The sequence below is a fragment of the Perognathus longimembris genome, chromosome 12, assembly GCF_023159225.1.
Source record: "Perognathus longimembris pacificus isolate PPM17 chromosome 12, ASM2315922v1, whole genome shotgun sequence".
In the NCBI taxonomy this organism is placed as follows: Eukaryota; Metazoa; Chordata; class Mammalia; order Rodentia; family Heteromyidae; genus Perognathus; species Perognathus longimembris.
The window spans coordinates 18,857,160-18,871,062 of record NC_063172.1 but is presented as its reverse complement, the minus strand read 5'-3'; the positions used below and the strand labels follow the sequence as shown (position 1 = coordinate 18,871,062).

Genomic DNA, 13,903 nt, shown 5'->3' with positions numbered 1-13,903 from the left:
TACAGAGTTGCCTGCTTTTAATAACCAGCTAATTATTAAAAAGTGTAGCTTTCAACAGAGGACTAGTGTGCTCTAAAGAATTCTTGGTGCAATACCTGTAGAAGACATTTTTGTTGTTCTGACAGGAGAATACAGTGTTATTAACCTCTACAAGACAGAGGCTTGGGAGGCTGCTAAACCATATAAATCATGAAGGGGCATATCACAACAAAAAATGATCCAATCCAAAATGTCAGGAATGCTGCTCCTGAGAGCTAGGCTATAAACTAAGAATGCCATTGATTATAACCACAACTAAAAGTCTTAGAAACAGAAATATTCATTGCTGAATGTCCATCTAACTAACAGTAACTGCAGAGATGACAAAGGTAGTGACACACCTATTTGTTGCTTGCTTCTCACCCAATGCAGAAGTAGGTACTGTATGTACAGTATATGTGGATCTATTATAGAGGAGAGGGCCACAAAGGTTCATGAAGGCTAAATCATACAAGCAAAGTTATCTGCAGCTAAGACTAAAACAGAACATTATAATCCCTTCCAAGTGTTCTATTTACTAAATAACCTAGTTACAGTTACAAGAGGTCTAAAAATTATTGGAAACGGTAAGGAAGAAAAACCTATTCCACTTTTATTTTTGCAGGACAAATGGTAAAATAAAATGGTGTCCCGAGTCTTCATCAATGCAAGAAGTAGTCTGGAGTTGTTTCGTGTTTTTTAAGCAATTCTTGTGCAGTCACTTTCATCAAAGGTAAGGTCCATATTCTGTTGTTATATTCCTAACATTAACATGTAGAATCTGGTGCTAGTGGGAGAGGGGAGGTGCTTACAGAGTAAGGTTAATGATCAAAATACTTTACGTACTTGTGTAAAAATGGAACAATGAAGCTTGTTGAGATCAGTGGAGCAGAATGAGGAGAGAGTGATGGAAAGTATTAATTTGGTCAAAATATATCATAAGCATATCTGGAATGTCAAAAGGAACTCCCCTGGGACAACTAGCATATGTTTTTTTCTTAATACAGTGCAAGGAAATAAAGGAGAATCTCTCTATAGCTTGAAAAAGGCATTGACAATCTGTAGCAATTAGGTTCTTATTTCCATATACGAGATACACTAAATAATATCTTATTAAATCAAGGCTTCACTATTAAAACTCCTCGTAAACAGTATTTTCTTTACCTGGAAAAAATGCACATACACACACATATATAGACTTCCATATACTTATATATGTATGTCTGTATATGTATATGTAAATATACATATGTGTGTGAATATACACATGTATGTGTGTGTATTATATATACATATACATATATGTGGTTGTTGTTGTTGTTGGATTTGTTTTTTGGGTCAGTAATGGGGCTGGAACTCAGGGTCTGGACACTGTCTCTAAACTCATCAGGTTCAAGGCTAGTGCCCAACCACTTTGAGCCACAGTCACACTTCCAGTATTCTGGGGGTTAAGTAGAGATGTCACAGACTTTCCTTCCAGGGCGGGCTATGAACCACAATCCTGAGATCTTAGTCTCCTGCATAGCTAGGATTAGAGACATGATTCACCAGTGTCCAGCTTGGAAGATATTATTTAACATGATGTGCTATATAACCACAGGAAGACAGATCAAGATAGTCCATTTGAGGTCTAATGTCTCATGCCATGTTTATATAACATTTATTAAAAATAGAGAGTAAAGATGTCATAAAGGTTCTATAGTGTAAGCAACACTAAAACAAGAGAAACAGTTGTGACAAGTGTCCTTGCTTCAAAGTATAGAGAGAAAAATGTTCAGATAAAAGAGAGGAGACATGATTGTGTGCTATCCATTATGTTTTTACATGAAAGAAAATAACTTTAAAACCTAAGTGGTTTCCTAACTACATTAAACTTATTAAAGTTTAAAGCTGCAAAGTCTTATGCACCATTATACAACACTTTCCTATGAATTTTCCTAATGGCAAGTGAATGCACCTACTTACGCACGTTCAAATAATTCTGCTATGAAAATTCCATTAAAATTCCTTTCATGTATTATTTTCATGGTAATACTTTTTAACTATCTTTGGCTTTGCTACTTTGTTGTTGTTGCTAACTTATAAGCAAATTTTTCATGGGCACTGAACATGACAAGAGAAAAACCAAAAAGACCAAATGTGTCACACAAAATAAATGAAATTTCAGTCATAAAGGCACATTGTGAAAAACTAAGTAGAAACATATTCTTCAGATGAATATAACTTCTTAACCATATTACTAGGGAGGATTTATTCTCATAAATGCTCATTATAGTAATCCTTTGAACTTAAATTTTTAATTAACTTTGAAATCCACAATGTAAATTTGAAATATGTTGCCTTTAGAAATCATGTCACTTTTAAGGGATGAGAATTATGAAAACCTAATAAAAATATTTGCTTTCAAGATAATTTATTTAGACACTCTAATTCTGTTTCAATAGATGATCATTAGTTTTCTTCTTTTTTTGGGGGGTAGGCTTGAGTTGAAATTTAGAAAATGTGAAATTTTTCTTGACAGTATATTTAACTTAGAATTTGACATGATGCCACGAAAAATGATAAATGCAAAAGTTTTGTCTCTGATTCCACAGACAAAATCTGTATTACTGTACAGAGAGCAGAATGCTAAACAAAATAAAGGGTATCATTTAAATTCCATATATAAAAAACATTCATCAAGGGTAAAGTTCTATAACAGTTCAAAAGAAGAGTCAACTATAGAAGGCATGTTGTCTTCCCAAAAGACTAAAATAAATGTTATAAAACAAAATGATCAAGAAAGAATGTGATTTCCAAATGCTCATTTTTGTAAAATTTAAACTGTTTTGGTAGTAACACATGGGACATCTAGTTCGTATTTGATTTCATCTGAAACATTTTACTTAGCAAAAGAAGAAACACACATCTATTCTATACACCTCTTCAGTGTCAATGAAACCATGGTTTTTTAAAACTAATTTATCAACAGGAGAAATGAAAACCCATATAAAAAGCAGCATTAATATGTCTTGATTTTGATTGGCAGTGTAAATTACATGAAGGATTTATCCTGTCAGCAGTTTCAAGACAATTATACATAAGTATAAATTCCAGAAATATTCTACACAGACACAGACACACACACACAGACACACACACACACACACATATTTTGTGCTGTAGGAAATGAAAACAATAAACTAATGAGATAGAAAAATATAGGAATTCGAAAAACATAGGACATTTATCTTTCAGCTCTTCCTCCCATAGCTGGTTTAGATTAAAGCCAATTAATATGTTAAGAAAATGAAAGAGATAATACATACAATCTGATCAGTAATCAAATGTATTGTTATAGGACATAAGGAACTTTGGATGATATCTAAATTTCTTCTCCATTAGTGCTCTTTTAAAAAATTCAATTGGACATGAGGCAAAATAAAATGTAAAGACTATGTTTGCTTGATATACAGGGAGTGTTCTTAAAAAAAAAAAAGCAGGTTCACATAAGAATTATTCAATGACTTAGGGGCATGTATCTATATATGATTTCTACTAATTAAGGTCCCAGAAGCTTTGAGATTATGAGTTAATTTATTGTTCCAAAGAAAAAATAACCTAAAAGCTAACCCATTGCTCTATTGAATAGTGCTAACTGGGTTTTCTCTAATTAATACTACATTCCTTACATACTGCCTAAGTTGTCTTTCTCTAATTTTCCTTTAAAGGAGCTTGAAACCACCTTAAATAATTACTTAAAGTTAATTTTTAAAATCTGAAATAATAATGAAATAAAGTGTTTAGTCATATTTTGGAGTTTCCTAACTAATGATTATAATAATTTTAACATATTTATTCCATATAAGTACTGATGAGAGAAGGGGAGAGAGAAACAGAGAAAGGGAAAGATGGGGGGCAGGAGGAGGGAAGGAAGAAGGGAGGGAGAGAGGGAGGGAGGTAAAAAGAAAAGAGGGAAAGAGAAAGAAAGTAAAAAGAGAAGATATTAGAAGATGAGACAGAAAGAGAAGAAAAAAGAGATCAAAGAGAGCAAGAGAAAAAGAAACAAAGAAAAAAAGAAAATAGAAGAGATGAGAGAGTAAAGGGAAAGGAAGGAAAGAAGGAAGGAAGGAAGGAAGGAAGGGAGGAAGGAAGGAAGGAAGGAAGGAAGGAAGGAAGGAAGGAAGGAAGGAAGGAAGGAAGGAAGGAAGGGAGGAAGGAAAGAAGGAAGGAAGGAAGGAAGGAAGGAAGGAAGGAAGGAAGGAAGGAAGGAAGGAAGGAAGGAAAGGAGGGAGGGAATATTAAAAAAATAGCACAGAACTTTTTAGAATTTTATAATTGGCAAGGTAAATGGGATGTTTTATGTAAGAATATAAAACAGATTTTATATAGTTGAACTAACAAGTTTATAAATTAAGTGAATATTACACATGATTTTTTCACAAAGTTTGGTTTTATGTCCTCATGAAGATATTAATTAATATAAAAATGTAAACTCTTTGTTAGTCTGTTGTTAATACTTCCCTAACAGAAATTCCAGAACTGTAAAAATGCAAATTTACTTGTTCAATCAAAGTGTTTAGATAACAACAGTGATTACAACCTAAACTCTGTTAGATTAAATATAGTTAAGTATACTTCATGAACACTCATAGATAACTTAAGGGTTGGTAAGTAAGATAAAGTATGGACAAACTGATAACTGTTCTATCAAAATTACGCATGATCGATAGCATAAAATCAATGAGTGTGATTATAGGACTGAGTGACGGAATTTATGAGAGTTATTTGTCTGCTAAGAATGTGTATAATAGACATACCTCAAATGCCTAATTTTCATAGTCTCTGATTAAGATATTTGTGATCATGAACTTATATATACAATATAGGAAATTGTTGTTGAAGGAAATTATGTAATCTGTTCTTTATTAAGTGAAAAGGTTTTAAATAAAATATTATTCAAATAGTATCTGCATGCTTCATAATGTATGAGAAAATACAATGAAAGAGAAAACTTGAGTGTGTACAAGGACTATTAACAATTGAGGAAAGAAAACTTCATTTGATTTAATAACAGTACCAAATAAAGATCCTGAAGGGCAGTAATAAAATGTGTAAGATTGTGCCAAGTGGGTAGATTTATATCTAAAGTAAAAGAAAAGGGATCCTGTATATTCCTTACTACCATGTATTGCATTAATTCAAACTTAGATATGCTTTTATAGTCACTGTTCAAATTGATCATAGACTACTTTGGGTACAGTGTAAAGAAGTTAATGAAAAGTTATCTTTTAATATCTCTGTAATACAATCCAGTAACAAGTATTTGGTTTGCCATCTAAGTTTCTATACTTCAAGGTTTGCTTGATATCTCCTTTGTTCTGATTAAAATATAGTTACTGATGATTATGTTGCCTGATGTTTACTTTAAATGGATGTATTTCCCTTTTTATTCTTAGACAGCAAAAAAAAAAGAATTGCTTAGCTGGGAAAAATGTAATTTTGTTAAACAACATTGCCAATTTAGATAGTTCAGCTAAGTAATTTATAGCCCAATATTTCATATTTATAGCAAAGTAATTGTTTGGGGGCAGACTTAATTCTATTTTAAAAAAACTAAATCTTTGGTAATAGCACTTGTTTTTCTTTTCAAATCATTTATTAGTTTTCGAGGAAGAAAACTTTTACTCGGAACATCCCAGCATTTCCCGCCCTGCACTGTTAAGTGCAAGCTTTATTCTTAACAGAAATAGATGAGAAATATAAAGGACAGAGAAAGGTAGAAAGTTCAAAAGGTTGAAAATGCTTTGATAAGTCAGATAGAAGACATTTAAGAAAGGCAATGTCTCACTTACCCTTCTGTTTGCTGTCCGGGTGATTGTCAAATCCTAGAAAGATGCACCATGGTGAGATTTGGGAAATAAGATGGCTATGTATTTTTCTCTAAGGTGGTTATGAAAGTGTATATGTGAATGCTTACTGTCTGGAAATATATTCCATTCCATTCCCCTCCCTCCCCCCAAAAAAGTAGCAAGGAGAATTCTTCTTTAAAACTCTTTAAATTTGAAAAACCACAGATGGGTCTCTAAAATTCCATCCCTAAGATTTAGATATTTTTTTGTAGACCAGGACTCTAATATGTAGTAAGGCAACCTAAAGTACCATCTTAATCACAACACCTGCTGCTAAGATAAGCATCCAATTAAGGCTTAGGGGGCAAATAAAATCAAACTTCTTTCTCACTCATCAAGTATCAAAATTGTTAATTAAATGTGCTATGCATGTGATGAATTGCTAATACACTCTAAAGCAACAAAGGATATACATACGTACATCCATCCATACATACATACATATACACATATATACACACACACGCAAATATATATATATATATATATATATATGGTCTTTCACAGCAGTTCTAAAATAATTTAAATAATGATTTAACTTAATGGGGAAAGAAACTGAAATATATATCCATCAATCCATCCATATGGAGTTTCATATCACGGTCTATTAAACAAAACAACAAAAGCTCCAAAGTCCAGAAAAAAATCATTTTTCAGTCAAGCTTCTTAGAAAGATATCTATATCTCAATTTACTGGAATATGTCAATGATTCAATTATTAAAATACATTTTAACTGTACATATAAATATTAATTACGCTGAATGTAGTTTTCTTTTTGGTCTATTCTTTAGTTTGGCTCTGTTATTTGTAACAACTGTGAAAGTTATTTTTTCTGCTTACATTGGACAATGATATGTGTTCCAATTTCTTCCTTATTACCTTGCTGTTTAATATAATATACTGACCTATTTTTCTTTAGTGTATCTTTACTTCAACATTATAATCAAACATTATTTCCATTACTGTTGTGTTTAAGAAACAAAATCCAAACTAATTAAGCTGATTTTGAAAAGGATTTTAAGTCTTTGTCTTTTGAAGAGGAGCAGAAATGGAGCTACAATTCAGGGTAATAATTTCTAGACAGGCACACTATCACTTGAACTATGACCCTCAATCTGCTTTTTTTTTTTTTCAGCTTTTGCTATTTTTTAGACAAGATCTCACACTTTTGCCTGGTCCCACATCAGGTCTTTTTATTACACTGAGTTAAACATGTTCAGTAATGAAAAGGAATGTATCAAGCACTCTACTAAGCTCTGGGTCCACATTACTTTGGCACAGCCAGTTTCCTCATAGATCTTATAGTCTCCATTAGATAGCACAATTTGACAGGGTACTATTAGAAGAGAAGTGCTATGGCCGTAGATGAAAGAAAGATCAAATGAGATAGAGGAGAATGAGAAAGATCACTAATGAAGCAAGAGCTCTGAAAGTGAGAGAGAAAAAAATAACTGCTTAGATGGAAGAAAAGTGAATTTTTGGAACTACATTATGATGCAGAAGCCTCAATAGACATTGAAATATGCTCATTTTCTTAAAGAATCAAAAGATGCATAAGCCTAAGACTGATTGTGAGTTTTGGTCTTAGAAAGATACCATATTGTAATTTGTAAACAAGGTACTTGCTTCATTTAATAGCATTAGCATAACAGGAATTGAAGTAACATGGTTTAATTATGCAGCACTCTCTTATGTGGTAGCCAATAGCAATAAATGACTGCTATACATTTAATAAAAATCACATATATTAAAACTTCAGTTCCCAGTTGTAGGAGCCACCTTTCAAGTGCCACCAGTCAAATACAATGCCTGCTATTAGAATATTGGAAAACAAATATAAAAAATTTCCAACATCACAAAAATTAAAATAAGATAGGACTTAAATATACTGACTTTTGGAATGGTTTAATGCAATACACATCTCAACAGGAATGCCTTTAGTTGAGTGAAAGTCATCAGTGTTAAAATAATAGTGGGCTAAGTGAATTTTTCACCGAAAATGGTAGTGATACTATTGACAGAGCACAGACAGAAACGATGTTGAGCGGGAAACTATTTGCAAAGATTTTTACACTGTGCTCTCGGGGTAGAACATGATATCAAGATTAAATAAGCTAAAATGGAAACGTAAAATACTCAAGAAATTTTTGTATCATTTAGTTTATACTGGTAATGATATAATGGACCTGGTTTAGGTTTCAATTACTATTTGAAATAGTAGATTACATAGAGACGCACACAAACACATACACTCACACACACACACACACACACACACAGAAAGAGAAAAAAATTAAAAAGCACCACTATCATTTATCTGTCAGTATCCTAAATTTAATTTCATCTCTTTCTTCTGTGTTTTAATAAGTCTGCATTTATAATTTGGACAAAGATTAAAAATGTTACAAAGAGAACTGATTTTTGAGAGAGAGACTAAGTATCTGAAAAATTTAAGTTATGTAAAATCAAAATTAGAAGTCACAGTCTTATGAAGGAGAAAGCATTAAGCAACATATCAAAGATAAGACATTACTTTTACATTAGAAGAGGAATCCTCAGATTGCCCTGAATTAACTTTGGTGGCAAAACACCAAATTATTTGTTTCTATTGGCAATAAATTATATACTCACATAAGGATTAATTGCAACACTAACCCTTGAAACACTGCCCAGTAGCTCAATTTTGAACAATAATTCAAACTTGGTCTTCTACCAAAGAATTTTTAGTGAAGACAATTTGAGCAGTGCAATTCACAGGACAGATTTCTTGATGTGAGGCTTCCATTTGGAATTTTTTTACAGCAACTTTTTTTTATTTCTAAAGTGTGCGTATCATTTCTCTCAAAGATCTAATAACTTACGGGAACCTATGAAGACTTGATAGTTTGCAGCCAAGTTTTCCAAGAGTCAAGACTTTGGCAAAGGTTGTGTTAATCATATAAGGAATATTAGCAAATATCTTATCGATATTTTTCATTGGGTGCTTACTCATTTTACCAATCAGTCAACATATTTGGGGTGGGGGGGTGAGAGAAACATTTTTTATTATCTTTAGTAGTTGTATGAAGGAATTGCCATTTAATAAAGTAGTTTATTGATAATTTTTTTTCTATTCTCTACTTTCTCAAAGAAGTATGTGTTCCATAACAGAGCATCACTCTATAAGTAACGATCGCCATCTATTTTTCAGACATGTAAAAATGTACTTAAAGCAGAGGTACAATAATTGATTCATTAATATGTGAGGCTGTTTAGAGTTAAAGTCAGAAAAAATAATATTTAAGGATTTTACTATTCTGACAACTTAACAAATGCAGCATTCAATTTCCCCACTATCTCGCTTACTCATTTCCTATACAGAAAATAAGAAAGAAAATTGAAATTCAGGCTTAGAATAATGAGAATAAAAGAACATTTTATTCCACATGCTCTTTAACTCACCATCTATGCAGTAATGGGCTGCTTATAATAAAACAAAAAATGTATGCATTGAAGTGTCCTCTCACAAGCCAATTATACCTTTACCTGAAAATAATCCTAGAGAAATAAGTCAACATAAAAAATTAAATCCCAAAAGATGTAGTTAAGAGATATAACAATAGGTACCTCTCCGAACTTTCAAGATAATTGAGCATTAATAAAAAGAGGCCATTCTGGTTTTTTATTTCAATGGACATTACCTCCTTTGAGCTAACTGAGTTCAGATAAAATGTTTCCTCTGTATAAAACCAAATGGCCTCTCTTATCTACCCTCTAAGTGTCAGAATCTGAGTAAGTCACCCAAAATTAGAACGTTTCTATTCTTTCCTAGGAAATAAGGGTGATTTTGTTTCCAGCCATATGAGATTTCAATGGATAGGTAAAACCGGAAAAGATCAAAGTATAATCAGACACTTGTTGAAATGTACCAAATGCAGAGTTTTCAATTTGCCTGTTCTCTTTCTTGATCATCTTCTCTCTGTTTTTAGCATTAAGAGACAATCATTGTAGAAATAAAAGTAAATAAATAACTTAAGCTCTAGAAAAAAATATGTGGCTTTTCTGACAAAGTGAAACTCAAGGCTATTTATTAAACTCCACAATTACCTGCACCTTTTTCAGGTGACAGAAGTTGCCACACTAATTTTTTTTGCATATCATATCATATCAAGTTCCTGCTTTAGCTTTTTTGATATTATTATTAAAAATTGCATTCCGGACACTGTGGTTCACACCTATAATCCTAGCTAATCAAGAAGCGGAGATCCAGAATTACACTTTGAGGCCAGTCTGAGCAGAAAAGTTGTCTGGAGTCCATCTCTAATTAACCAAGGAAAAGCTGGGCTGGGGATATGGCTCAAATTTTAGAATGCCAGCCTATGAAGCAAGATAGAACATGACGCCATGAATTTACATCCCAGCAAAATAAACAAATAAGTAAATTTTAAAAATTGCAAAATGTTCTGCATAATATGTAAATCTCAAAAGTTTTACAATTCACTTTGTGAATGATATTTAGACAGCCTGCCAATGCTCAAATACAGTAGGGACCTATGTTATTTCACATGATTTAATTAAAAAACTCCAATAATCAAATTAGGTGATTTATATTTAAAATGTAAAAGTGCTGAAGGTATCAGTTACCACAACACTAAATGCATACATTTAGACTAGATAAATGGGGGATTATTCCTGTATAACAAAATCTATTTGATCCTAAAAGTATAGCATATTTCAATGATACCACATTATCATAAAGTAATTTTCCCAGTATTGTAAAAGGCCATGTACCTAATTTCAAAACAACAACTTGTTTTCAATACTGTTTTCTACGTTTATAATTTATTTCCTCATTGCCATTAATATAATAGCATCCATTCACTGACATCACTCCAAGTCAGATCCTGCCTCTTTTTCAAAATTTTGTAACCTGAGTACTTTCCTTGTACTGGGTACTGGGGAAGTTTCTTACTTTCTCATGGCTAACAAATGAGGTTTGTTTTTTTGTTTTGTTTTGTTTTGGGGTTATTTTTGTTTGTTTTTTACTGCGTATAGTATCAGCACAAATTTGAAGGAGAGAACTTTACATTTACAGGGCTCTTTCTTTGTACTCCATTTGTGTATAAAGCTATAAACTGCCTTCAGAGATTTTGAAACATTAGCAAGTTTCTACCTGTATCAATCAGGAATAAGATGCTATTTCAGAGCAACAGAGGGAGCTCGTACATACTGGATTGCTCTCTCTCTCTCTCTCTCTCTCTCTCTCTCCTGCTTAGATACAAAAAGTTATGTGCCACTCTTGATTTTTTGGCTTCATAGTCCTCACTCTCCAATGAACCAGAAATCATTTTAAACCAACACAAAAGTTACAATATTTCTGTTCTATCACAGATAATTCTCTTTACCTATAACTTAGCTTTTCTTCTGTAAAAAGCCTATCTAAGAAATGCCTTTGAAATTAGTTAATAGTTATGACTTGATCTGTTTACTGTATTGTGCTAAATAAAATATGTTCTTGGAATTATATAAGTCAGTGTTTGAGAATGAGAATAGAATCTTGTTTAACACAGGCAGTCAACATTTCAAAGTCAACTCTTGCCTACAAAGCACTATACAGAAATCTCATTAACAATTACTGAAACTTAATATAGTGAAGAAGCTCAATCATATATAAAAAGCCATCAGAGAATAAAAATTTCTGCCAGAAAACACTTAAGTCTATGTGACTCAGCTAAGCAAAATAGGTTTAAATTCCATGCTTATTGAGTATATAAACTCTATCTTCTGACTGCATTTATGGATACAACTTAATTGGTCATTAAATAAACATATCCAAGACACTAAAACAAATTTTTTTTTTTTTTTTTTTGGCCAGTCCTGGGCCTTGGACTCAGGGCCTGAGCACTGTCCCTGGCTTCTTCCCGCTCAAGGCTAGCACTCTGCCACTTGAGCCACAGCGCCGCTTCTGGCCGTTTTCTGTATATGTGGTGCTGGGGAATCGAACCTAGGGCCTCGTGTATCCGAGGCAGGCACTCTTGCCACTAGGCTATATCCCCAGCCCATAAAACAAAATTTTAACATAGAAGAAAATGCATATATTGAAGATATAAAAGTCTAATTCAGAAAATTCAAAACTGAATTTTTGTTCATGTATTATTAATTTTTAAACAAAAGTGTCCAGGTTTTGGGCAAAGATGAACTAATATGTAACTAAATTGGACTCTGAGGAACTTAAAAACTGGACAACCATTTTTGCTTCTCATTTGCTCCAGGTTAAATCTTAGATACACTGTACAAAGCTAACACTTATGCTCTAGTCTTCTGCTAATTGCTTGGTGCTATGTTGACTACTGGGAATGAACTACAAGACACATCGTTGTGAACTGCAGGGATTGCTTCAGTGATCAAGACATTAAAAACTCCCCATCAGCAAAAAGGGAGAATTCTTTACTTAACTCAGTGGTACAAATTATTTCCAGGTGGTGATAATTATCACTTGTGGTGTTTGATATTCCGGACTTTGCATCTAAATTTATACTTGACAAGTTAAACTTTTCATCATGTGCATTTTCCCGTAATCTCTCAAAGGCCAAAGACAAGGATAGACGGATTAGTGATGGGTGAAACCAATTCCACCCAAAATGGCAACACTTAATTACAAGCCTTGTTGTTTATAATTAACTGTGTAAATCACTAACTTGAAAGTTTCTTTTCAAAGTATTTAAAACCAACTCTTTTCCCAGGGGGATTTAATACTGAATAGTATTATTACATAGTTAAGTATTATTTTGTTTCCTCTCAGAACAACATGTACCAATGACACATCTTGCCAACTGTCTTACCAGTAAATCTGGACAATGTTCATGAATGGCATTAGTAGTACTGGTCTGTAGACCTCAGAATTTCAAGACTATTTTATTTGTTGCCTATGACACATACAGGCACATGTAAGCCACAGAAAACAAACAAACAAACAGTAGAGCCAGGCGCTAGTGTGGCTTATGCTTGTAATCCTAGCTGCTCAGGAGGTTGAAGTCTGAGGATGGAGGTTCAAATCAGGACAGGGGGAAAAAAATTCTGTGAGACTCCAATTGACCACCAAAAAGCCAGAAGGGAAAGGGTGGCTTAGGAGGTGGAGTAATATCATATCACTACCCCTGAACTAGGGACAGCCCAGGCTCTGATTTTAGGCCCTAGTACAAGAATGGTCACATGCACACACACTCTCCCATACAGACACACTCAGAGTGCAACTGCCTCATTGACAATAGGAAGCCATTCCTGATGGTGAAGAATGTCAAATTCTTAATGCCAGAAAATAAAAGCGAGCTTTCAGAAAAAAAAATCTTCTTACAGGTTGGGGGCTGGGGATATGGCCTAGTGGCAAGAGTGCCTGTCTCATATACATGAGGCCCTGGGTTCGATTCCCCAGCACCACATATACAGAAAATGGCCAGAAGTGGTGCTGTGGCTCAAGTGGCAGAGTGCTAGCCTTGAGCGGGAAGAAGCCAGGGACAGTGCTCAGGCCCTGAGTCCAAGCCCCAGGACTGGCCAAAAAAAAAAAAAAAAAAAAAAAAAAAATCTTCTTACAGGGACTCATTTTTCATTTTTAACTGAGAAATATTTAAATCAGAAACCATTTCCTAGAAACATACTATGTGCTAGATATCATCTAGTAAATATCCTAAATTAATGTTTTCTGTTTCTAGCATTACAAATTAGAGGCCAGAATGACAATGTAGTTTCACAAATGATTAATTAGAGGTTTAGAAATACAGAAACAAATTTTGTTGGTGGCCACTAAGATGATAAGGAGGGAGTCAATTTTCAGTTTGAACTCATTTCTTCTAATTCTAAACTGTTATATCTTCTGACCACCTTGAAACACAGAAACACATATGCTACATTTGAGATGTTTAAAAATGTTAAAACTGAGTCAAACAAAATATAAGGGTATAATAAACAACTCTCCAGTTTCTATTTGTTATCGACCAAAGACAGTACTTACTAAGGG

General features: G+C 33.3%; 1 protein-coding gene across 11 annotated transcripts in view; it reads right to left on the bottom strand.

The window, feature by feature from the left end:
- The window catches only part of Trps1 (transcriptional repressor GATA binding 1), a 229,393-nt gene that overhangs the window by 96,639 nt on the left and 118,851 nt on the right, over positions 1-13,903 (bottom strand). For 9 of the 11 annotated variants that reach the window (XM_048359238.1, XM_048359249.1, XM_048359242.1 and 6 more), the window contains one exon: positions 5,853-5,885. The exons of the other annotated variants lie outside the window; for them this stretch is intronic. In XM_048359238.1, coding sequence (XP_048215195.1) covers positions 5,853-5,885 — 33 coding nt within the window. The remainder of the gene's footprint in view (positions 1-5,852; positions 5,886-13,903) is intronic. 11 annotated transcript variants of the gene reach the window in all.